The 26,258-nt window shown below is 30.5% G+C and overlaps 3 protein-coding genes across 8 annotated transcripts; 2 read left to right on the forward strand and 1 right to left on the reverse strand.

Annotated features, from left to right (window-relative positions):
- Positions 1-379: 379 nt before the first annotated feature.
- LOC124947344 (mediator of RNA polymerase II transcription subunit 24) lies at positions 380-4,930 on the forward strand. Of its 3 annotated transcripts, none has more exons than XM_047489395.1 (12): positions 380-500; positions 833-969; positions 1,060-1,185; positions 1,262-1,598; positions 1,667-2,089; positions 2,164-2,347; positions 2,428-2,803; positions 2,912-3,357; positions 3,459-3,551; positions 3,637-3,927; positions 4,011-4,458; positions 4,591-4,930. In XM_047489395.1, the coding sequence occupies exons 2-12, from the start codon at positions 838-840 to the stop codon at positions 4,735-4,737; spliced, it is 3,003 nt and encodes a 1,000-aa protein (XP_047345351.1). In that variant the 5' UTR covers positions 380-500; positions 833-837; the 3' UTR covers positions 4,738-4,930. The 3 variants fall into 3 exon arrangements, with proteins under 3 accessions (XP_047345351.1, XP_047345364.1, XP_047345357.1); XM_047489401.1 differs by having other exon boundaries at positions 387-538; XM_047489408.1 differs by having other exon boundaries at positions 4,011-4,731.
- A 197-nt stretch (positions 4,931-5,127) lies between these two features.
- On the reverse strand, positions 5,128-26,119 carry LOC124947123 (transformation/transcription domain-associated protein). Of its 3 annotated transcripts, none has more exons than XM_047488857.1 (12): positions 25,493-26,119; positions 18,831-18,912; positions 17,587-17,766; positions 17,209-17,508; positions 16,932-17,126; positions 7,717-16,842; positions 7,470-7,644; positions 7,146-7,323; positions 6,965-7,058; positions 6,335-6,883; positions 6,023-6,236; positions 5,128-5,918 (listed from the first exon to the last, which is right to left on the reverse strand). In XM_047488857.1, exons 3-12 carry the CDS (start codon positions 17,710-17,712, stop codon positions 5,575-5,577), a joined length of 11,301 nt encoding a protein of 3,766 aa, XP_047344813.1. In that variant the 5' UTR covers positions 17,713-17,766; positions 18,831-18,912; positions 25,493-26,119; the 3' UTR covers positions 5,128-5,574. The 3 variants fall into 3 exon arrangements, with proteins under 3 accessions (XP_047344813.1, XP_047344804.1, XP_047344796.1); XM_047488848.1 differs by having other exon boundaries at positions 7,146-7,377; positions 18,831-18,907; positions 25,493-26,118; XM_047488840.1 differs by having other exon boundaries at positions 7,146-7,377; positions 25,493-26,118.
- On the forward strand, positions 18,861-26,258 carry LOC124947136 (NACHT and WD repeat domain-containing protein 2). 2 transcript variants are annotated; one of them, XM_047488868.1, is made up of 20 exons: positions 18,861-18,969; positions 19,043-19,246; positions 19,332-19,476; positions 19,565-19,790; positions 19,860-20,058; positions 20,127-20,369; positions 20,457-20,654; positions 20,725-20,864; positions 20,929-21,531; positions 21,618-21,723; positions 21,779-21,951; positions 22,080-22,299; positions 22,354-22,566; positions 22,635-22,836; positions 22,920-23,043; positions 23,106-23,459; positions 23,534-23,899; positions 23,956-24,161; positions 24,222-24,421; positions 24,493-24,732. In XM_047488868.1, exons 1-20 carry the CDS (start codon positions 18,862-18,864, stop codon positions 24,664-24,666), a joined length of 4,404 nt encoding a protein of 1,467 aa, XP_047344824.1. In that variant the 5' UTR covers position 18,861; the 3' UTR covers positions 24,667-24,732. The 2 variants fall into 2 exon arrangements, with proteins under 2 accessions (XP_047344824.1, XP_047344833.1); XM_047488877.1 differs by lacking the exons at positions 18,861-18,969; positions 19,043-19,246; positions 19,332-19,476; ... (2 more) ...; positions 20,127-20,369; positions 20,457-20,654 and adding exons at positions 24,745-24,903; positions 24,971-25,160; positions 26,053-26,258 and having other exon boundaries at positions 20,834-21,531; positions 24,493-24,662.

Consider the following 26,258-nt stretch of genomic DNA (forward strand, 5'->3'; position numbering starts at 1 on the left):
ATGATTAAATGTAGTAGAATTATAAATTAATTTCTTAGAGGAATTTACAGATAACTTTTCTATCGCGCTTAGAATCACAATCATTCGTATGTATTATAATTACCATTTCTTTGGGAAGTGTTCTTCGGTCTAGTCTCTTCAGCTCTTTCTTTCGATATGCAAAATCTATTGGTATTCTGTTACTCTTGGTTTTATTCGGGTGAAGCAACTTTCGTGAATGTTTACATAGTTTTAATTCGAGAGAGAGATATAACCAAGCAAGCGTATAGGTCATTGCAATGTACGTATAGTGGAAACAGTTCCCTTCTATGTGTGTAGTTCATATTTTATCCGTACGTGTCGTTGAAATTGTATACGTTTCGAATGGAAGGTGATGACATTTTGCCGAAGTATTTCTATGGTTAAAGTAGAGAATAGGTAGTTGACAACATGGCGTTAAATATAATTCTGTGATCAAGACTTTGATAATATATTTTGAAGATTTGTTAAACATATAAATTGTAATTGTGTGTTAAATAATCTTATTATATAAAATGTGGTATGCATTAATTATAATAAGAAAAAATTATTTCTCTTAAAAAATGGAAATTATAAATCTTATGCACGTTAAAGGTTATGTTATGAAAAATAATATTGGTTAAGAATATTAACGAAGAAATCATGTTTCTTATTATAATATAATATTTATCAATCATTTTGTTGTTTTCAAATTAAAAATATATTTGTATAAAAATTGTTTCATTAATTTATCAAAAGTATATTAATATAGTAAACAGTTAATTTTAATAAGTGATTTTTCTATATTTATTTAAATCTATTTCACCTTTCATAGGAGTTATGTGTAATCTTTTGTTAACATCAGTAATGGAGACAAAAGTAACAAGTAAAACAAGTAGCTTAAAAGCTTTGTTACTTAGAGCATGGAGAGAACGATGGAGTGATCTACAATGGGGTATTAATATAAAGACCGTAAGAATTATCTTCCGTATTAATAAAAGTTTAATTTATGTTATTATAAGTACATGTTTTTATTAGAATTATTTTATTCTAATCTTTTAGATTTTGCCGAGGGGAGTTAGTGGAGATGTATATAATCTAGCAGATTGTATTTTGCAACAAGCGTTAGTTGGACCTGGTCCTAATCAATTAGTGTTATCATATTTAAAACATTCTTTATGTTCTCAGGTTAGTGTTATATTGTATTAAATAGGTTTAAATTACATGAATTTAATTTACTAATAATTCTTATAATTTTTTATAGTTAGTGTCATATGCTGCTGTATTACAACGTATAAGCAAGTATGATGGTTTTCATAAGCCTCATTGTATTGTGAGCTTATTAGAGTTTTTAGAATCTATTCAGATTGGTATAACTTGCCGTGGAAAGCCAGAGGAAGATCTTTTAGCAGCTGCAGTTTTATCAATAGTGCATTGGTTATTACAATGTTATTTGCATACATTAAATAAAATGCCTCAGAATAATTCTATGTCACAACAAGTAAATGAACTTATGGATAAACCAGCCAGTATTTTGAAACAAATGCTTGGTTCAGATTTTCTGTGTGCAATGATGTATTTAGCTCAGTATGATGACAAAGGTGTGTATATTATGATGTTTATGATGTTTATGATGTTTTAATTTCCTAATCTTATTTTGTGTTTTTAGAGTTGTACATTGTAGTGGTTAGAAAATGTCAAGAAATAGAAACATTATTAAAAAGTAGTAACTTAAAATCATCAGTCCCAATAGAAGAATCTCTTAAAAAGTTATGCAACTTGGAAGTTGAAATTCTTGCTTTATCACCTGAAAAATCAAGAATGGAATCTATAACTCATTGTTTGCAGCCATTATTTGCAGTTCAAGTGTTATTAAATCCAAGTACTGAAACAACTGTGTTTGTTAATCAATTGCAAATGATACAACGTTTAAAAAGTTATACAAATGCAAGACTTTACTGTGAAATAATGCGTGCCTGTCTAATGTGCTTACATAATGTTACTGGTACATTTAATGAATCACAATGGGGTGCATTTACATTTTTAAAAGTTCCCGTTATTCTAAAGGAGCTTCATTCAGCCACATTGAATGGTAATTAAAGAAAAAGTAATTCAAAATTTTCTGAGATATCTTTCTATTGTTATAACAATGTTTTCTATTTTCAGGAGATGAAAAATATGAATATTCGCAAGATATTTTAGATGCTTTGGAACTATTATTACAATTTACTCCTCTTCTTGATATAATGGATACTACATGCTCATGTAACTGCATAGAATGTTTATTAAATGAACTGCAAAAGGTGAATCTCGTTACAGAAAAGCAGGCAAAACAATTGAGCAGTAGAAGGTATCAAAATATTTTTTAAATTTATGTATATGTATAATTTTAATATATTTTATGACATATACAAGTAAATAATATTTCAGAGAAGGATTAACTGCAGCATTGCAAAAATTAGAAACTTCCAGTACACCAACATCATCTATACCAAAAGTAATTATAAGAGCAGAACCAACATTAGCAGGAATTTTAAAGACTCTTAATGCTGACTATACAAAAATTCACGAGGCATTACTTAGTATGTTATATCAAGTTTTATCAGGCAAAAGTTTTGAATTAATGCTTGCCGTTGCTACAGTAGAGGGCAAATTGAAAACATTTGTTACTAAATTAATTAAATTCAATGAATGTAGTAAACAAATCAATGAACCTGTTCCTAGCAAAACAGCTGCAACAAGAGCTATGTTATTCGATGTGTCATTTTTAATGCTCTGTTCTATTGTACAAACTTATGGTTCTGATGTGAGTTTTATATCTATCATAATTTATATATATATATATATATATATATATATATATATATATATATATATATTAAATTTTTTAAATCATAATATTTCTATTTTGCAGGTAGTTTTAGAAGAAGGAGGAGATTCTTTTTTTGAACAATGGGTACGCGAATGTATGCCTGAACGAAATAAACCGAAGTCTCCTCAAAAAATGTTACAAAATATTGATCCAGCTAGAGTAGATACACTCTTAGCTCAAATCAATTCAACAGATCCAGATTTTAAATCTAGTAATATAAAATGGCATGTTGCTTGTCAATCTGCAATGGGAGCAGTAAAAGAACTACTTTGTGCATGGGAAAGTGGTGTATTAGGTGCTGGTGATGTAAAAAGAACATTAGATGGATTACGTACAGCTGCTTGCTGTTTACCAGTATGTGCAGCTGCATGGCTTTGCGCATATATGAGTATTACTCATCAAGATGCACTTTTGAAACCTATGAATATGGTTCAGCATTTTTTAACTCCACTTCCTGGTGAGGAAATGCAAGACAATTTTAAAGAAAGGTTAGTAATATTATTATTGTTATAACTTGATATTTTCATTCTTAAAATTATAAAATATTTATTTATTAATAATTGTATAATTATTGTAAACATTTTAATAGATCTAGTTTGATGTCTCAAATTATACGAAAAATGCAATATGACGTACATCCACCAACACAGTCTAAAACAAAAGTTCTTTCAATGTCTCACAGGTATGATTTTAAATGTTACTGAATATATCTATACAAACATTATTTTATTTTTATTCTAATGCTACCGTTTTTTTTTTGTTTCTAGTATTATTTCACGACAACCAATATTGGAGCAATTAGAATCCGTTTGGTATAGTATAAATCAACGTGGTTGGATTTGTATGCAGGCGACACAATCATTAGAATTATTATTAAATACAGGTGGCTCTTTATGGTTCGTTTCAAATATAGTCAAAGAAGTCTTGAAATATAGATACCAGGAAGAATTAGACCAAGCTGTAGACCTAGCATTTGCAATTTTTCATCTTGATATAGAAAATTGTACGCTGGATCTTATAAATCATATCATTCCACAATATTTATATAATTCGTTACAGTAAGTTTAATATAAAAAAAAAGGTTTATATAATTCCTCTTACAAAATATTTTGAAATATTTATCTCGTAATATTTATTACAGAAGCGAAGAACTCGTAGAACCACAATCATCGATATTAGCAAAGCTTTGTGTATATTGCATATTTTCAACATTAGAATATAATAATTCGAATCCATATCGTGGAAACAATAGAAAACGTGTTCGTCGTGATTTAGATGCGGACGAATTAGATGCTTTAGGTGTACCTGCAAATAAAATTTTGAGGCTCAATGAAACTGGAGATACAAATCCTATATTTGGTTCACAGAGTCCGCAAACGCAAAATTCAACTAATGGTCAAAAATCAATTATTTTAAGAGATCCCCTTTCGTCAGCCTTAAATGGATTATTCACAACGTTTACATTCCTTGCTGGCAGAGATGGAGAAGTATCTCAACAGACTCATTTTATATTACAATTTTTACGGTTAATGGTACAATGTGGTAAAGACAGAACTCGTATCGTGCTTCAAGGAATGCCTCAGACATTAGTACGTTGTTTTTTATTCGATTTTATTTTATTTTATTTTATTTTATTTTTTTTTTATTTCTCTACGGCAACTTTTATTTTTTAAAGTATTGTAAAAAAGATTTTAATGATTTTACAAATTTTTTACTTTTAGGTACCTTGCCTCCTCAAAGCACTGCCCGAGTCCTTTTCAACGGACATATTACTTAGATTTTACGATATACAGACTGTAGTAGGTCGTAAAGCAACCGCAAGGGATTTATGTATGTTACGAAATATTAATCTTAAGCCTACTAAATAGATATAATCTTGAGACTAAAGTATGTATAGATTTATTAAAGATTCATTAATTTGCTAAGAACTTGTGACAAATGAAAATATGATACAGATGATTATTTTTAAATATACGAAATAATTTAATGTGTGTTTGTATGTGTGCGCGTATGTGTATGTATGTGACCAATGTAATATAATATGTCGCCAAAACTTTTGAAAATAGTTAATTATATATTTTATATATTATATAGATTTATATATTATATACGTATAACTTGTTCTAAATCGATATTTGTAATTTTTTTTTGTTTTTTTTTGTTTTTTTGGTTTTTTCTTTTTTCTTTTCTTTTTTATATAAAGAAAGTAACCGACAATTTATTCTTTTATGAAAATGATGTAGATGTATATTTATAAATATTTATAATAGTTTATTTTTTATTTTACTACAAATAATGTTCATTATTTAAATTATTTACAGCTGATTATACACAGAAATCTTCATAGATTTTTATGTTACACGGACGTGTGTTATAGCTTACGTGTATCGTGACTTGCGTCAAATAAAAAAAATAAAAAAAAAAAGAAAAAAAGAAAAAAAAAAGATCAGGAAAACTTATAAATATACAGAATATATAGTTTTACACAATATAGCGTTTCCAAGAACATGATGAACATAATTCTTATAACAATATTTTTATACATCAAAAATCTATTTTGTATTAGATACTGTCATTGATCTTTAAATGATAATGAACGATGCGAATATAAAATTTGATCAATTAATATATGAAATTATGGAAATATGTTTTAGAAACATATATTTTTTTAATTTTTCATATTTTCTGCATCACAGTATGAAGTTTTATAACCACGGATGCCACGATGGATCCATTCTACATAGATTATCGTGACTATTAGCAGCGGCGACTAGTGTACTGACTTTGCTATCAGTTCCATCAAAGTTAGCCAAGGAATTCAGTCTCGTTACGATTGCAGTAACCGCACGTGTAACCATCGTTATTAAAAGTTCGCCTTTCATATCTGTTGGCGTTTGGGACGCATTTTCAGCATCTTCCTGTTTTTTATTATGATCGGCAATAACTTCATCTCGTAAAATGGCGCGTAAAATTGTGTGTACTTTGAACGATGGTTGTACTAAACACCTTGCTGTAGCAATCGCGCTTGCCGTTAATGGTCCGGAAACACCTATAAAAAAAAAAAAAAAAAAAAAAGGAGGATACATATAAATCATAAATACAAAGATATATACAAATCTTGTAAAAATTTATTTAAGTGAACGTTTCATTTACCTGTACTCGTAAGAAATTCCAAGATATTAGGCGTTAAACGGAATGGAACCGGTCTGTTAGCATCTAATTCACCGGAAGTGTCATCAACATCAAATTTAAAATATGCTATATTGATGAGACCAGAATCTTGATGTACGTACATCATATCTGGATTTAATCTCGTCAAATGAAGTACATATTCGGCAAAACATGCCAAAGACAATTGCAACGTAAACTGTAAAAAAGAAAAGAATGTAATTTACCTAAATCTTCAAATTATATTTATTATTTTTTTTTTTTTTGATTTAATTTACGATTGAACAAAACGTTTACCATTTTTCTAAACGTCCAATAATCGGTTGCACCAGGAAAGGTTTTTATTGCCCAATCTTTAAGCATAGTTCTTGCAACCATAGTTGTTTGTACTTCTTTTAATATATCTCGTAAAACTTGATGACTTGCTTGGGCACCTCTTGCTTGTACAGTAGCTAATCTATCGTAATACCTTGCAATAGGTGCATCATGTTCTATTCCTAATTTGGCACATCCTTGCTTATAGATATCCAGTAAAGAAATCGAAGCAGGATTATCCTCGACCAAACGCATTTGCGGAGAAACTGCAACAACACGTGGTACCGTGAAATGTAAAAATCTTCTTGAAGTTTCTTTCTGCTTTGCCAAATAATGATTTAACATTCTCAATAATTGGAGAACACGTTCTTCCCGCCGTGCATCTCCTAAACCTGCATCATTAACTACTAAGTAAGGATAAAGACGACCATTGTGACCACGTATACGTAATCTTCTAGCAGCTGTATTATGACGCTGAACAACTTCAACTCGCGGCATGAATCTTGCTATCCTTACATAATAATGAGAATGCTGAAAGTACAATGTTTTATTATTAATAAAAAAGATTATAATTGAATATGATTATAAATTTTTTTATAAATATTCTTTTACCTTAGGTAATAAAAATTCTCCAGGTAATTCAACTTCCGCTGTTTTAAGACTAAAGTTGCTCAGAAATCGACATTTTTCTTCGATTAAAAATGATCTGATGATAATATTACATTTGTCATTATTATTATTCCTTTAATTATGCACTTAAATTATTATTTTTAAATCATAGATACAAACTTACTTTGGTAATTGTTTAGTCTTCCCTTCAAGAATTTTAATCCATTTCTTCAATTTATTTATTAAATTATGTAACAATCGTGCACCAGGTACAGTAAAGTCAAAGTCACTGGTAAATTGACCCTTCATTTTTTGGAAAACAGGATCTTGAACAGTCGCTTGCGCTCTACGCGCTAAAGACTCTGAAGCGGCAGAACCAAATGTGTTGTTGACGTTTTGAGAAGAAGATATGTTTTCTACAATTAATTCATTTGTTTTTTTTTTTTTTTTTTTTAAAGAGCCTGTCCTCATATGTATCAATAGTAAATATTTTTATAAATGTACTAACCAATACCAATACCAAATGTAGAAACAAGCTTTTTTACGAAGTTCAATGTATGTGGAGTAATGGTAGCTTCGCTAACGGCACCACGATTCTCAAATGCTATTGCATAACATTTGGCAAGACCCTGTCTTAATTGCCTTAATACTTCTTCGTACCATGTTTCCCGAAACCAAACCATCTAAATTACATCAATATTATAAGTAAATTCAGTTGTGTTAACATAAATTTTAAGTTAAGTATCTTAACCGACCTGATCCACTATGCCTTCTAAACTCGACAAAATAGTTGGATGAATATCTCGTTGCATATGCATGATCTTAGAACATCTCCACATTGGTGGCGTAGCTCTAATTGGTACAGTTTCAGTTATTCCTTGTTGTTGTACATTTCCAGTAGTACTTCTACCTTCTACCCCATCATGCATTTTTCCAGCTAATTCGGCACTTTTATATCTTTCGCGTTGTTCGATCTTTAATGTAAGATATAGAGTTCTAATAGAAAAGTATACTGCTTGTGGAAACATTCTTCCAACTTGGCTCAACAAATTCAAGATTACGTTGCCCTCGTGTCGAACAAGGCACATCAGTAATTGCGGTATCCATGGTAACCATTGTATTGGTGGTACCCCTACTGCATATTTATCAACAGCTTCCATGAGAGAAGATTTATCATCATCGTATGTAAGCAACCATAATACTTTGGCAAGATATTTTCTAGATTTGGATTCATTTTGATGCCTGCATGCATGTAGAAAACAAGTAATGGCTGAAATACCAATGGATATTTGTCGAGCATCACGTGTAAATATATGTTCCAGATAATCACCCCAAAGCGCCCAAGCTTTTACCAAAGTATCATGTAACTGAACAGCTGCAGAAAAGGCTTTATTAGCTTCGTCCGATCTACCGATTTGTGACAATAACATTCCTTTTAAAGCATAAAATTCAGCAGTCATTTCTTTAGTGAAGTATCTCAAATTAGTTGATTCAATGACTTCTAAACCTTCTTGAAGTTCATTCTTTCCTGAAATCGAAGCCATTTGGAGATAACATTTTACTTGCTGCCTGATCTTTTGAAAACAATCAACTATAGGCACACTGGGTATTGTATATATTCTTGAAAGAGAATCCAAACAAACACCACATAAATTATGCTTTCTGGCTATCTTTCCAAAGTGTATAATGGCTTGGACGGATGCATGTACTCCTAGCATCGAATGATTCGTTGTCTGATCTTGCTGAGAATCATAATGACTAGAAATGAATGTATAGTGATGTTGTCGCCACGTAAAAATATCTGACCAATGGCTAAGATCATCGGCTATTACGGGCAATCGATTGCGCCATGTTTTAACGATAGCCTTCATATCATGTAACGACGTACTTCTTCCATGTAAAAGACCCTGATGTATTTGCATGGCTTCTTGAAGTTCCATTATTTGTTGAGCTGCTTGAAGTAATGGTAAATGAACATGACTTACGATATGAGGTAGTCTTCGCCATTCGCGCATGCAAAGACCCGAAGCTAACTCTACATATCTTTCAACAGCACTTAAATGTTGATCCTCGCTATGACATATGGCTAAAAATCCACGATACAGATTTACTTTCCAAGCCATTTCCTTTGGACAATTATGTTCCACTTGAGCAAGAGATTCCTTCATCAATGGCCAATTGGGAATACGCCATGAACTCTCCAAAATAAGGAATGGATTTTTTTCAGCTTTCTTACTTCCATATTCCAATAACAAATCCCATTGATTCAATTCTTTTGCACATCTTATCCAATGCTGTTCCCAAAGAATAGCTTCACGTTGTATTTTGAACGGTGCTGGCGTTGAGACATAATCTTGTTTAAATTTTGTCATTGCCAAATCATATGCTCCTTGTGCTTGTTCAAAGAATCCTTGTTGTTCTAAGGCAGTTGCTTGAAGGGTTTCTTTGTAATGTGCATGCTTTTGCCAAAGACCTGACCACATATCTTCTTCACATAATAAGGAATACATATCGGATAATGAGTCCAAAACTTCAGCATGAGGACTATTGTCTGGTTCAAAATCGTAACAATCGGATTCTCTCTTAGTCTTAAACTGATTATTTCCATTGTCAAATGCCATTTGTTCCAAGTTCAATGTCATTCTATGCCAAAGATTGTGTGATCTACCTAAATACTTCATTAATGCAGGTCTCATTGGTACAGGAGGATTACAATGAGATAATGCTTCAACAAAAGTTGCTATCGCACTAGGATGACAATCCTTTTGTATTATATGAGTACCACTACAGATAAATGGTACGACTTCTGCGATTAAAGTATTATGTTGATGTTCATCTAAAATACCCCATAATTTCGGGAAAGTATCCAGCCATACACGTTCTGCCAAGTTTGTGTCCATATGACAAAGTTGTGCTGCTGCTAACAATAATTGTTCTGTTCTGATTTTTTTCGAATTTTCTATAAACTCGCCTTGCTTCGCTATTAATTGTGTCAACGTAGCTTTTCCGGTAGTAGTGATTTCCTCTGAAACTGTCGTTGAATCAGTATTGGAGAGATCCATGTCAAGAATATCTTCTTTTATATCATTTGATTCTACCATCTCTTGAGGTTCTTCTTTTATGGTAGAATATATAATAAAATTTTTATGTTCTTCACTATCTGCCATATTTATTACAGACGTAACGCTCGGCAATAATGTATCTTGATTAGACATTTGTATTTGAGTAGTTGAATTTGCGGTAACAAGAAGTAATTCGATGCATTGTTTGATCCAATAATGTTGGCCTATTGCATCCCAACTTTGACTACAGATAATGTACAAAAGTCTATCATGAAGTCGTCTTCTCATTGATCCATCAAATACTTCAAAGAATTTTGCTCGAATGTGCGGTTGAATACATCGTAGACCAGCAAGAAAAGCAGGTTCCAATTTTGATGTCAGTTCCGAAGCTTTAAGTGCCTCATCTCTATATATAAAATTGACCAGTTCCAAAAATTGTCTATTTAATTCTAAATCATCGGGAAAACGTTTTTCAACATATTGCATCATCTTAACTAACAAAATAGATTTTTCTCTTAAACTTGGAGCTTGATTCATAGCTATTGGACTCTTGTTTTTCATCCATTCTTCGAGCATTTTAGTAATAGCTTTCATTACTTTGATATCTTGTGTTTTTTCTATAAGGCCGACAAGAATAGATCCTATAAATGATTTTCGCATCTCTACACCCATTACAACTACACGATTTTTAACGAGATCCAAACTTAAAATCAATAATTCGCTGCCTACTGGATTAGCTTCCGCTTGTGTGGAGTGTAAATGATCTTTTGCCATTCTATGCAAAACTCTCATAAATGGTGTTATCAGTCGATCTATATAGCTTTGATTATTTGTGCAAGCAGCTTTCAACATCATTAATGTTCCAAATAATGTGCTAGGGGTAGCAGAAGTATTTTTTTCATAACTTGCTAATCCATCAACAATAAATTTACCTACTGCAGTATATAATGTATCTAATTCTTCATATTTGGAAGTGACAGTAGATGAAGTAGGCTCTGCTGGGAATATAGTAATCAATCGTGACAATAAACCATGGACTAATCGTATAACTTTAGTGTTACTACTTGAAATGCAAACGCTTATACCACGTTGTAAAGGTTTGAAACTTGCAAGTATTTGTTCTCTTTTCATGACACCCAATAAAAACGTCAGAACTTCTAAAGCTGTGCATATGTTGCCATAATTGGGTTGGGCATTATCTACACTAGCGAGTACTTTATCGAGCCATGCTAATTTCAAATCACAACATTGTGGCCATACATCTGGTTTTAATGCCATCTTTAATAATGCAACACATCGTCTTGATAATTGCTCACCAGGATTACCATGGATTGTTGTTACATCATTTACTTGACAGGCTAAACGTAATAAGAAATTAAGAATTGCATCAGCATGTGCTCTTTCAATTGGTTTAGTAGATCCTGGCTCTGTTCTTGGTAACATCACTGGTACTGTAGCATTGCCTGATGCAGATTGAGTAGATATACGTTTTATACCCATTGAATCATCTGGCATTGGACGTTTTACTGCACCCGTCGCTGTTCTAATACCACCAGATTCTATACTCTCAGCCTCATCTTTTATTCTATGTAATTCCCACTTTATGATCACCTCTGCTAATTCTACAGCTAATCTTCTATGCTCTATCGTAGCAGTAGGACTGAAACCCAACCTTTGTATAGAGTTTACTATGTGTTGTACTAAATGATGTCTTACAGGATAATAAACTTTATAATGTCTCACAACCAATTGTAAAATATGAAAAAGTTGTTGCATAGAATGACCTTCTTCCACAATAATTTTTTTCGTCCAATGTGTCAACATTGTATTACCATCTTCCATTCTGACTGGCATTGCTGGTGTTAAAATTTCTAATGCTTGTCTTACAACGTTTCTCGCATCTAAGGCATGTGCTTTTAATAAACTATGAAATACTTGAAGAACTATTCTTTTATGAATGGCAAATTTGGCAATGATATGGCTTAAAAGTAAATGTCCATGGTATCTAGTTGTGGGATCGACGCAATTTTTACCCAATAAACAAGGCCAAGCAAAAGTCATTAAACGCCGTAATTTGTTGCCTTGTCTTTTATTAGTTACATCGTGTATATGCTGTGAAGCTTGCTCTACGAGCAAACATGAAAATTGGAGTAAAAATATTCGTACACAGTCTGCAGAGCCAAATGGATTGTCTGGATCGATAATTTTACTGATAAAAACGGAGACCACGTTTTCTGGATTATCTTGATAAGGCATAGGTGCACCTCCCACTAATTTTGTACCTTCTCCCCTTTCAAAACTTATTGCAAAACACGGGATAATGATCAATTGAAGAACATTAGCTTTGAGCTCCTGTGATAAATTATTTGTTGGAAAATGATCAACAAATCTAAAGAAGGCACTACGTTTCCATTCTACGGTATATTCTTGTGCCACTGTATGCTCCAAGAAATCCTTAAGAAATTGAAAATCAGGGATAAATCTATCACATGTTGCTCTCAGTAATTGAAAGAGCAAATCTATGTCATTTGGATGATGTCGGAAATAATGTAACAAGATTTTGACTATAAGCTTTGGTTCTTTCCAATGACAATAATCAACACTTTCTACCTTTTTATGTAATGCTTGATAGTCGTCATTACACCAGATTTGTTTTAAGGCATTCACTAATTGAGTTTGAGTGGACAACCATTGTTCGTCGAATTTAATAAGTACGGAAACGATTTTGATCGCCTGATGTTGAAGTTCACTTTTTTCACTATGTGATAAATTCGAATTTGTTTGACTGTGTGCATGTAGCATAGTAATCAATCTTGCTGTACTGTTATGCAATACATCACGGAATGGTTTTCCTTCTTTTTGTTTGATAAGAAATTCTAAGTATCTACTCCATTGTTGATCCTTTATATTATTGTCATGTAAGAACAAATTAAGTGTCTCTGTTGGATATCGTAATAAAAATCTCATTAAAGGAACGCGGAAGGGGCTAGACACTTCTACAGTCAATGATTTTTCAGTTTGCAAGACAAGTCTGCAAAGTACATCTATAAATTTAGGTGTAGCTGCTGGAATTTCATGAAAAATCCCAATAATAGTAGCAATCTTCTGTTCATTTTCTCCAGATTTCGCTATACCTTTATGTGCTTGAATCAAGTTTTCTAATAATTTTTTCAAATGTTGTAGTAATTGTTCACACAATGTAATACTGAACGTGCTAGGAAACAATTGCGTCAAGTATGATAGCCGTTTTACGCAATTCAAACTTAAATTTCTATGATCTCCTAATGTTAAAAGCATTGGTCTCATAATAGTATGAACAGATTCCATGTCAATTTGGAAACCTGCTATAAATTTCTTCATACATTCGAATGCAGCCTCTTGCAGTTCTGCATTTGGTTTTTCCAAAGCTTTGTAAAGTACACCAAAAATTTTGTCCCGACAAGCTACGATATAATGGCAAGCCGCCAATGCTCTGAGCGCTGATTTTCTAAGAGGAATAAGATTTGATACGGATTTATAGCAAGGCAGTTTGTTCAAATTCGCATCTTCTGCTTCACTGAGTGCTAAAAGTTCTTGAAAAAATACTTTATGTTCCATGATGGTCAGATCGATAGTAAATAGACGTGGATTCAAGGTAGTACAAAAAGTGTTGCCATCCATCAAACCAATTTGAGCATTGGCAGGTTGATGTCGTAACAAATGCTTTTTCGGTGGAATCATGTCTGCCAAAACTTCCTTATGTGGTTCCATAACTTCCGTGACGGTTTTATTTTGTATCTCGGCAAGTAATCGCAACGAAGCCATTGCTTGTTCTCGTACCAAAGTGTGTGGTGAAGTAACTTGTCTGACCAACTCGTGAGTAACTTCGTATAAACTTTTATTTTGAGCTTCTATTAATTCCGCATTTCCATCTTGAATACCAGGATTGACACATACTCTTAGCATTTTTTCCAAGTTAGCTTTGGCCATGTCAATGGCACCATTAGATACTTCTTCCGTTAAATCCATCATTACGAACATCAATGCTTTTAGAAAAATGAAAAGATGATTTAACACCCATTTCGTTGCCATTCGTTCAAAGAGAAATTTTATGGCTATACAACCACCTAGTTTAGCATACCAGGCACGTTCGTAACATAAGGAACACATTCTTTCCGCTAAATATTCCATTAATGGCAATTGGCAAGCTCTCTCTTTGGAACCTAAAATGTTGGTTGCTGTTTCTAATATTAGCACCAATGCCAAATGACCAGGTTTATAAAGTTCCTTTTCTTCGTGGCCCATTATTACAGCAAGGGCATCTATCAATACAAGAGGATCTTGTCCTTGCATACGTACCTGTTTTCCTGTTAAACAAAATGGTCCAGCTTGCTGTGCAATTGCAACCATTGTATAATGTCTAACTATGGATACTACACTTCCAAGAACTGAATTTCGAAGTTCTTTGATTTCAGCAGCAACGAATAAACCTGTTAAGGCAGTTTGTTGTACATTTCTTGCTACTGAGTCAGGACATTTATAATGAGGTCCTTGTTGATGTGGAATTTTGCCTTCTTTAAAAGTGGGATGCATAAATAACTTCTGTAATATAGTGTTGTTATCATCTAATCGTAAAGATGCTGCTAAATAGCAACTAATAACTTCCCAACATTGTCTGCGATAAAACGAACCCGTTGTGTTTGATTTAAGAGCATTAAATGCTGTTTCAATTATTTTCTCTACAGGAAAATCAATTGGTTTTGATGGTTCTTGAAAATAGACAACTACTGCAGGTGAATTAGTTTCACGATCATTGTATTCTAATTTTTGTGGTTCAATCATCATTTTACGATTTCCTCCACCAAACTTGCCTAATACTCTGAATGCTACATGTGCTTGATCAGTAGAATTATGTAAAGTTCTCCATAATGCCTGCATTAGATCAGCACGTACTGGTTGTATGTGTTCATACAGAAAGTCTGGTTGTAAATTATCAACACAAAGTTCGAGAGTTCTTAGGCCTTGGCTGACCAAACAGTAACTTCCATTAAGTGCAGAAACGAGAGGATCCATCAACATCGGAAGATATGGCAAGAGCGAACTTAATCTTACTGGCACTGTCAAACATAATTCAACGAAGAGATCTTTCATATGTTGTCTATGTAAGCCAGATTGTAATCTATTTAATCCTTCCAACATATTAGGAAGTAAAGGCAAAAATTCTTGATACAACAGATCATGAGATCCACCACCGATTGATCTAAATAAAGCACGTAGAAGTAAAAAATAGTTATATGGTTCCTTTGCTGACATAGCCAATTCTATAGCCCTGTTAACAATTTGATTTAAATGTGGCCGTAACATATGTTCATTTTCGGCTGGGAAAAGAGATACACTGCCAAAAACAAGTTTAAATAATCTCAGGTATAGATTGCTTCTTTCTACATTAGATCCCATATCACCCATTCTCTCTAACAAATATTCGACCAATATTGTAGCGAAAGTTGATGATATTGTAGGGCTAGAAAGAAAAGCACTTCCAATTATTTGTAATGTGCAATTCTTAAAAATTCTTTCCACCATATAATCTATTGATGTTGAAAATATTTCTTGAAATGTTTGTGGATTCATTTGAGTAAACACGTTACCAAAGAGTTCTAGAACTTCTTTTTCTTCTCTTGTTCTTATTGTTTGTGATTGTGCTGGTCTACCTGGTTGTGTAATAGCTCCAACAGAAGGAGGACCTATAGTATAAATATCCAATGCCGGTAAAGCCCATTTAACCAATTTTATATAAATTAATGTCTCTTTTGGTTGGAATTGATTAGATTGTATCACTTCACTTGATTTACTGTTTATGCAATTAGATGTAATAGCCTTGGCACCATGTACTAAACTTTTCACTAAATTTCTGTAATCTGCTACATTATAACTCATAGCTTGAGAGACAGGGAATCCGAATTTAGATTTTCCAGTTTCTTTTTCCTCAGTTAGATCTGGTATAACTGGTTTCACATCTTCTGTCTTGACATCTAATCCAGTTGGTGGTAATTGTTTTACTTTGTTACGTAAAATTGGTATGTATATTTTAGCAATTGTCTTAAATTTTAAAACAAATACTAAAAGTATACGCATTAATAATTCTCTCCCTTGAGAACTGTTTTCAGCATCTGATCTTTGTCTAACGGTATCTACTAAATTCATTAATAATTTACAAGATACCATTTGAACAGCTGTTGGAAGACTTTGATCAAGCAAATTTTTGCTATATAAATGGACTGCTCTTGAGACATCACTCAATGGCAATAATAATCTGACATGATGTACTAAATCAGCAAGAGTTGAATATGCTAATGGCCTAAGAGATTCTCGTGTTGTCCATCCACGACCAATAAATATGTCTTCATCAAAGAAACATTCCATATGTGGTATAAATTTATTACGTAAGTCTGTGGCAAGTATATGCCTAGATGCAATTACCAATTCCTTTCGTAAATGTGCCACTTCCATAGGACAGAGTGTAAACAAGCCCAATATACCTTTCACTAATATAGTACTATGTTGTGATACTACATCTTGATAAACTCGGATAACGTAAGCCAAAAAAGATAATGTCTTAATTTGTGCTCCCATAAAATCAACAAATACTTCCTTATTGAATCCAGGAGATGCACGATGTTGAGGACTTGGTTGTAATGTGATAGTAGTTATTACAAGTGGTATAAAATCTGATACATCTTGATGAACATTTTGTTTATACAACTGATTCATAAGCACGACTATAATAGGCAATTCTTGTAGTACTTTGAGAGATAATACTGCCTTTGGAATGAGATTATACTATAAAATATAAAGACACACGTGTTACTACTTATGTCGTTCTATCTTTTTAATTTTCCTTTTTTTATAAGTAATTCATATTTACTTACTGTAACAACAGTACCATCGGCTGCTTTCTTTTCACTTTGTATAGCAGTAATTGTAAATGTTTCTTTTAAAAGAACTTCTATATTTACTTCAGATAAATCCTTTACTCTGAGCGGTGGACGTGGTTCAAATATTTTTGGCAAATTCTTTGGTAACTCACTGTAAACCGATTTTACGAATTGCAGGAAATACTGTATCTGTGAATAAGAGTATTTATAAATTAATACAAATAAAAATATATAATAATAAAATAATTTGGTAAAAATAAGGATCAATTACTTCAGGATTAAATGTTGGCTTATATTGTTTATGAAGCTCAATGATAATTCTTAAACACACCAATACATTTTCTTCATTATCTGTTTCTAATAATTTTGACATAAGGCTTAAAATCTGTTTGACATATGGTCGCAGACATTCATTACTTGGAAGTCTGTGAATCATTTCGAGAATAAGTTTGCGAACTTGTTGTATGTTATATTCTGATATAAAATGAGGCTCTCCTTCTTGTAATATTTTTAAAAATATTTTCATCATATGATCCAAAAATGCTGGATATTGTGAAGAACACATGATGACCTAAATAAAAATAATAGTATTATTAAAAGAATATTTTAATAAAAGTATTTTTTTACATAGGATATAATATATTTATACCTCAAAATTTTCAGATAATTCTTGAGCAGCCTTTAATTTTAATTCATCTTTAGAGACAGGATCTGCCAACATGGTCACGTATGACCGATAAGTATTCATTTGTGTTACAGGATCTGGTGGTGCCATATTTGCTTCAAGATTGAATATACAATTATTATTAAGGATGATCCATCAGAACACCTGTTCAACAATGAAATAAAAGCTTAACAACGTTTTATCAAAAATAATAATTGAAAATAAGGAATAACAATATGTCAAAATATATCTAATTTAATTAAAATCTTATATACAAATTTTACATGCAAAATATTATAAACAGAAAAATTAGTCCAAAAAATCAATAACATAATGTAATGACTTTCTTGTGAAAATATATATATATATATATATACATATATATATATATATATACACATATATATCTGGATGGATGTACTAAAAGTAGTAGTAAATAAACCATAGCAACCATTACTAATACTCTTGAGAATGCATTATAAGATATAGATTACATTTTTGTTATTTAGTATCCTATACTACACTGATCTTCTACTGTGCAATAATTGTACAGTAACACAAAAATTGCATATTGTACTAGTTTTGTTTGTTGCAAATTATAACGTACAATAATACATAATAATAAAAACTACAATTTTTATTTTATTTAATTAAAAAAAATAAAATAAAATAAAAAAATGGATGAAACAACTATTGATTCAATTTTTGCAGGATCTTTAAAATCATTACCTGCTGTAAGTTCAAAAATAGTAAGAATATTTACAAGTTCTACATTTACTGGTAAGTTTTTATTCATAAAATTATAATACTGTAATATAGATATAGATGTAATGAATAATAGCTGATGTATTTCAGATACAACAATGGAAAGGAATACATTAATGGCTCAATGTTATCCTAAAATTAAGGATTATTGCAGAGAAAAACATGGTTTAGAGTTTCAGGTAAAATATTAATTAGCTAGTTCATTTAACAATATATAAAATTGCACAAGGAGATAAAACTTTATACGTTATAGATACATATCTATAGATATTTATAGAGAAATTGATTTTCATTGTACCAGGTACCATACATGCAGAATATATATACATATATATATATATATATATATATATATATATATATATATATAGCATTTGAGTAAATTCATGTAGTGAACTATATATATGATAAGTTATTTCATATAATATAAGAAAATAATTAATTATTAAATAGAAGTTTCTTACTAAATATTTCTTCTTCCAATAGGTAGTTGATATGCGTTGGGGTGTACGTGATGAAGCCACAGATGATCACATGACTACTGAGCTATGCATGAGAGAAATAGAAAATTGTCAAAGATTATCCATGGGACCAAATTTTGTGGTAAAATATTATATATAATTAAAATAAATTAAAATGTTAACACTATACATTTTATTAATCATTACGCATTCAGGTATTTTTGGGTCAAAAATATGGATATCGTCCTATACCAACTTATATACTCAGTTCAGAATTGGAAATGATAAAAACAGAATTGGATAATCAAGGAGTAGATGTTTCTGTTCTTGATCAGTGGTATAAAAAGGATAGTAATGCTGTACCACCAACAAGTATCTTACAACCCATTTCATCGATTCTAAAAAACTTTAATAACAAAGTAGATACTCTTTGTATTTTTTTTTTTTTTTGTATAATAAAATATAGTAACTTTATTTATTAACATTTTCTATCCCAATATTTAGAGAATACCAAAATTACAACAAGAAGATCAGGCCATTTGGTGGGATACTATGGTAAAGATGCAAAAAATCTTTAGAAAAGGAGCACAATCTTTATATAATTGTGGAAAATTTGATAAAGATACAATGCACAACTATTTCATGTCTGGTAAAAATAATACAAAAACTCTATTTTATAATATGTAATTATAGATAAAGAATTTAATATAATATGAGCACAATTGATTTGTAAACAGTGACTGAAAGAGAAGTAATCAATGGAGTTTTAAACGTGAAGAATACAAAAAATCATTGTTTAGCTTATATACGATATATAAATAATATAAATCTTCAAAACTTAAGGAAGGCAAGTTTATTTATAGATATTGCTAATAGAAGTTTGGATAATGAAGCTTGTAGATTATTAGCTAATCTTAGGGATGAAAGATTGCCTGACAAAATTGAAAGTACAAATTTGCAAAGGTATTTATATAATTTAAAATATGATAAATGTTCTAATATTAATTTACATTCTTATTTATTTTATCATAGATATACAGTGGAATGGATTGGTAGGGAGGGTTTGGATCCTGAAACACATAGCGAATATTTACAACATTTTATAACACATTTCTATCGAAATATAATAAAACTTGTAGATCGTGCAATGCGAAAAGAAGATAGTTCTGCTCAGGGACAAATTATAACGGAAATTTTACAACACTTGCATGCTTGCAATAATTCCGTTAAGGTAAATTTGTATTGAGATAAAATCAAAGAATAAAAACAATAAAATGTTGACTCATATCTATTATGTAGATATTTTATGGACGAGAAGATATATTGGAGAACATTAAATATCACATGTTAGGTGATAGCGAAAAACCATTAGTTCTTTACGGGGAAGGTGGATGTGGTAAAACATCTTTACTGGCAAAAAGTGCAGGTTTGTCAAGTACTCTATGGCTCATAAATAAGAAGCCCATTAGTATAATAAGATTTCTTGGTACAACCCCAGATAGTAGTGCATTAACTCCAACACTTATTTCCATTTGTCAGCAAGTAAGCATAAATGTATTTGGAATATATTTTTTTTATTTTATACAAATATTGAAAATATTGAAATAAAAAATTTTTCATTTTTTATAGATTTCATATAATTTTATGTTACCATTTGAAGAAATACCAGATGATCTTGTACCACTTACAGCATATTTTAAACACTTGCTTACTTTGGCTACAGAACAACAACCAATTTTGTTATTTCTGGATAGTGTAGATCAATTAACAGGTGTGCAAGGAAATAAATTATCATGGTTACCTACTAGACTTCCTTTTAATTGTAAAGTGAGTATTGTTTTTTACTTATTTATTTTTCATTACGAATTTTAATATTCCCCTTTTTTTTTTTTTATAGATGATACTATCTTGTGCAGCTGAAGAGTCTAATCCTCTAATTTCGCGAGATTATCAATTACTACGTAGAATGATTGATACAGAAGAAAATTTTATAGAAGTTACAGCTTTAGGTGAAGATTTAGCGATGGATGTTATAAGGTATATAAGTATTATATTTAAGTAGTAAGTATTATTAATTAATAAATAATAATTGTTCCAACAGAATGTGGATGAAAACTGCGCACAGAGATCTAAATAATTATCAATGGCGCTTAGTTGCAAATGCTATATCAAAATGTTCTTTACCAATTTTTGTAAAATTAGTCTTTGCTGAAATATGTAGGTGGCGTAGTTACACCAAACCAGCAGATACCCATTTAGCAAATACTGTAATGGATAGTATAATGATGTTATTTGAAAGAATAGAAAAACAACATGGCACAATATTAGTTTTTCATGCTCTAGCTTATATTACAGCTGCTAAGTCAGGATTATCTGAATCTGAACTTGAAGATTTAATTTCATTAGATGATAAAGTTCTAGATGATGTATATCAATATCATTTGCCACCTGTTAGAAGAATCCCACCTCTTCTTTGGACAAGAATACGTAATGATTTACCTAATTATTTAAGTGAAAGAGAAGCTGACGGTGTCAGTGTTCTTAATTGGTATCACAGACAATTTAGAGATACCGCTAGGGAGAGATATTTTAAGAATATGAATATGGCAATGTATTTTCATTCAATGATAGCTGATTATTATCTTGGTATTTGGGGAGGTGGGAAACCAAAACCTTTTAAATACACAGAGATACAAAGACATCGGTAAACACTTAATACATTTTATTATTATATATATATTTATATATATAATAATTTTACTTAAATGATTGTATAAATGGGGAATTTAGGTTTAATCTAGCAGATAAAGAAGGTCTAGCAGATAGAAAAGTACCAGAGCAGCCTTTAGCATTTTATTCAAAGGAAGGGACCATCTCTAGATATAACTTACGAAAGGTATATTGAAATTATTGAACAACAATTATAAGAACTAATATTTCTATGATTTTAGTTTGGAGAATTACCTTTCCATTTGGTCAGGTCACGCCGTTTTAAGGATCTATTTGAAAATGTTTTATTTAATTATGAATGGTTACATGCCAAGTTAAGTTCTTGTCCACTGCAAGCTGTACTTTCAGATTTTGAAGATGCATGTAACTTCATTGACAATCAAAATCTAGTAAGGTAAATTACATATATGAAATATATGTAGAAACAGACAACAAATTATAAATAATTATGAATGAAATATATATGATTACGCACACATATATATATGCGTATGTGTGTATAAATATATATATTATTTTTAGAGAATTAATGCTAGTAGCTGATGCATTAAGATTAGGAGGAGCTATTCTTGGAAGTCACCCAGATATGTTAGCTCCTCAATTAATTGGTAGATTATTGCCAGAAATTGATGGAAATGTTAATGTTAAAATGTTATTACAAGCTTGCGACAATGATGGAGTTAAAGATTGTGCTTTACTTCCACTTTATCATTGTTTGCATACACCTGGTGGGCCATTAAAGGTAATATAATGGCAAATTAAATAAATTAAATTCTTAAGAAATATTTGTTTACAGTATTCACTTGAAGGTCATCAATTTGCCGTATTTGGATTTTGTTTAACATCAGATTATCGTTACGTTGTATCAATATCTAATAAATTTATAACATGGGATCTTAGTACAAGTGATATGACTAGAGATGTTAGTCCTGGCGTAGAAGGAATAATGCAGCAACTAGTATTAAGCCCTGATAATAGATATGCTGCTGCATTTACAACTAACGATCAAGTATTATATAGTATTATCACACACATACAAAGATTATTTTCTATTCTTTATACAAAATATTTTTATAGACTGTTCTCCTAAATACTTTGACAAGTGAATTTGTTATCATTAATAATCCACTACCTGACGAAGAACATGTTTATGGAGTGCATTTAACAAATCAGTACGTATTTATATATGGTAAAATAGGTTGGTATAAATTTGACTTACGTGGAAATTTACTTGGGAATTATACCAACCCTGAAGACTCTAACAAATGGCCTATTTTGTGTAAATAAAAAAATAGTTTATTTTTTAAAACATATTTACTATATAAACATCAATATCTAAATAATTTTCGTTTATTTTTATAGATGTAGAATATACAAATTTGGATGAATATAGGATCGTATTTTGGTCAGGTAATATAGAAGATCCTATTATGCTTTTACATACTTATAAAAAAAAGAGTGCATTGGACTTATTTCACTTTCATAGGTAATAATAACAAAAAAAATTTTTTTTTGATATATGAATTCTTAATTAAATAAAATTTTTAGTGCTATGGTTATGAATAATCAAAAGGATACTTTATATGCATGTACGACTAAAGATAACTATAAAATTACAAAATATATGATAGACGAAACATCTGCCTTTTGGGAAAAAAAAGAAGACATACCTAGGGCATATAATGATGATGTAGAATATATTTTACAATTAAAACTAGATAAGGAAGAAGAATATCTCTTAGCAACAACAGGAAATGGATTTGTTGTTTGGTTTTTAGAAAGTAAAAGTGATGCACATGTACTTATGTTACCAAATGGAGTACGAAATATTAATACACGAATGATGTATTCTAATTCTATTATGGTCAGTAGTACCAAAAATTATGCAGTTGCAGGTGTAAGGTATGTTTGAAGATGATGTTAGAAATAAAGAAATGTTGGATTGATATATAATTTTTTTTTCTTTCTCTTTTTAGAAAAAATTTATACGTTTGGAGCCTGGAAACATCTAAATTGTTAAAAGTACTGGATGCACACTTTGCCAGAATTATTCAATTAGAAGCTTTAACTATTGGAAATTGGAATAGCGTGGTAACCTCAAGTATTGATAGAAGTGTTAAAGTTTGGAATATTAATAATATATTTGAGCAAGTACATGTTATTGATAGACATGAATTACAAATTGATATGATCAGTTTAGCACAAGAATCTAATTTAGCAGTCACAGTTACAAGAGATTGTGTAGGTGTTTGGGATCTCCAATTAGGAAAACTAATTTCTAAACTTGCTGATAGTCCCTTAGGGGCAATTGTGACACATGCTTCTATAACACATACTGGAAGGTAAGAAATCAATTTACTGTAAATTATAAATTATTTTAATATATAATATATTTTAGGTATATTATATCAGTAGAATCTGGAAATGTATTAATTTGGAATAGAATTACGGAACAAGTATTATTTAAAGGAGAACAGGCAAATGTTAAGCAACTTAAGTTAATAGAAAATTCGACTAAATTTTTCACAGTTTCCAGACCAAATAATCCTACTGGAATAGAAAGTATGAGAACTATTGCTGTTCTTGTCGTAAGAAGTATCCCAGGTATAAATATAAATTATAAAATTTATAATAAAAAAAAATTAATGTTCGTATAATTTATAGATGGGGCAACAATATTTTCATTTGAATATACAGTGAGAAGCCACACAGGAACACCTTTTAGACAAGTTCAAATAACTTCAGACAATTCACATTTAATAGTACCGGCAGCTGATAAAGGCAACAGAGATTGTGTCATTATTTATAATGCAAAAACTGGAATATTAATGAATAAAATGCCAGTCAAATTACCTGGATTCAAGGTACATAAAATATCATTAATATATTATAACTTTTTCTCAATAGCTCAATATTAAAAGTATCAATTTTATAGGATATAATTTGTATTACACCTATGCCTAACAAAAGTCACTGGGTAGGTATCATAGGCTCAGACAAAGGTGCTATTCTTGATATTAATAAAAAGAAATTTATTAGAATTATTCCAAAATGGAGTGGAAATATTAGTAAAGATGGTAAATACACACTATATGCTCCTAGCAGGTAACATCATTAAATCCATAAAAGATTTCATTTTGTAGATTATATAGATTGTTTCAATACTAATATTGTTTATTACTTACAGAGGAGGTTTAGAATTAATAGAATTAAAGAAAGGAACAAATGTGAAAACATACATTTCTAAAGTTGCAGAAGGAGTATTTACAGTAATATCTATGTTTAATCGTACAGATGAATATGTTCTTTATTACCATAGCGGTCGCAAGACTATAAGGGTATTCAGGTAAATATATATTTAAATAAGATAGAAAAGATGATCAAAAGATGTATACTGTGATTGAAATTTATAGATCATCAGATTGTGAAATGATAGCAAACTACAGAGTACAAGCTGAACTCAGTGCGATTGACAGCACATATGATGGCAAAAGTATTGTATTAGGAACAGTCGATGGTTGTGTATCAGTATTAGCAATAGCAGATCCTAAGAAATTAGAAATGAAAGAATATTTAGCAGATTTACCATCGCGTGATGAAGAAGTAAGTAGAATTGTATTTATTAGAGATATAACAAACATATATATGTACATTTACACACATACATATATAATATATGTATATATATATATACATATATAATATATATATATATATATATATATATATAACCACATATTCTTTTGGTATATTATTAATTGTTATAAACATTGACAAAATAATATTTGTCTATTGACATATTATATATATTGAACAAGTAAGAAAAATATTATCGTTTAACTTAACCTATTAAATGCATACGTTCTAAAATATGTCCGCTGAAGAAGTACAAAAAACAAAACTACAAAGTAGATCAATGAAAATATATTACTCACGGCTTTTCTTTCTTTCTTGCAAATCTTAATAATCTTCAAATAAAAAGATTTTAATCTACACTAATAGCACATGCTAACTCCACACAACATACACTTGTTTTTGTTACGAATATATGCCTTTTGAGATTGAAAGTAGAAGAAAGAACTAAAATCCCTAACAAATGTTTTGAAATTTTCTATTCGTCAAGATGGCTGCCATGAACATTATAGCATGTGATTTTGAATGGATTTAAATAGGAGATATATTATAATGTAATATAATAATGAATTTATAGAATATATAAACAAGTTTATAGAAATTTTTTCGAAAGATATTATTAAATATTAAATTATTATATGAATGCGCGTTATGATAAAAATGTAAATGATCGAATAAGTTAATTTTTATGCTTTTTCCTTTTTCTTTTTTTTCTTTTTTTTTTTTTTTTTTGGAAGCACGGAACATTACTCAATTTCTCGAAAGATAAAATTGTATGGAATTTTTATGGAATGATGCTTATACTTTTTTCTCTATATATCTAATACCATTAATATGTTACGTGAATATTTGCTTCACATAGTGGAAAAAGAAGATGGAAAAACAACGAGCAACTATCAAATTTAAAGCTGCTGCTCGAATTGCACGTGTAACACACGGGATGAGTACAAACATACGATCTATAAATAGTACAACTGAAGCAATCGAGGAAACGGAAGGTGTAAAATAAAAAAAAATTGAAAGCTAAATCTCTAGTTAAAGAAAAAAAAAAAAAAAAAAAAAAAAAAA

The sequence above is a fragment of the Vespa velutina genome, chromosome 1 (genome assembly GCF_912470025.1).
Source record: "Vespa velutina chromosome 1, iVesVel2.1, whole genome shotgun sequence".
In the NCBI taxonomy this organism is placed as follows: domain Eukaryota; kingdom Metazoa; phylum Arthropoda; class Insecta; order Hymenoptera; family Vespidae; genus Vespa; species Vespa velutina.

Excerpts from the sequence above, each read along its gene's own strand:
- LOC124947136 (XM_047488868.1), top strand. The coding sequence starts at position 18,862 with ATGCGTTGGGGTGTACGTGATGAAGCCACAGATGATCACATGACTACT. Across the intron at positions 20,370-20,456 it reads TTATTTCCATTTGTCAGCAA|ATTTCATATAATTTTATGTT; the intron begins GTAAGCATAAAT and ends CATTTTTTATAG. Across the intron at positions 23,460-23,533 it reads TATGCAGTTGCAGGTGTAAG|AAAAAATTTATACGTTTGGA; the intron begins GTATGTTTGAAG and ends TTCTCTTTTTAG.
- LOC124947344 (XM_047489395.1), top strand. The coding sequence starts at position 838 with ATGTGTAATCTTTTGTTAACATCAGTAATGGAGACAAAAGTAACAAGT. Across the intron at positions 2,348-2,427 it reads AAACAATTGAGCAGTAGAAG|AGAAGGATTAACTGCAGCAT; the intron begins GTATCAAAATAT and ends ATAATATTTCAG. Across the intron at positions 3,358-3,458 it reads CAAGACAATTTTAAAGAAAG|ATCTAGTTTGATGTCTCAAA; the intron begins GTTAGTAATATT and ends ACATTTTAATAG.
- LOC124947123 (XM_047488848.1), bottom strand. The coding sequence starts at position 17,712 with ATGGCACCACCAGATCCTGTAACACAAATGAATACTTATCGGTCATAC. Across the intron at positions 7,645-7,716 it reads TAGAAGGCATAGTGGATCAG|ATGGTTTGGTTTCGGGAAAC; the intron begins GTCGGTTAAGAT and ends GATGTAATTTAG. Across the intron at positions 6,884-6,964 it reads GAGAATTTTTATTACCTAAG|CATTCTCATTATTATGTAAG; the intron begins GTAAAAGAATAT and ends TTGTACTTTCAG.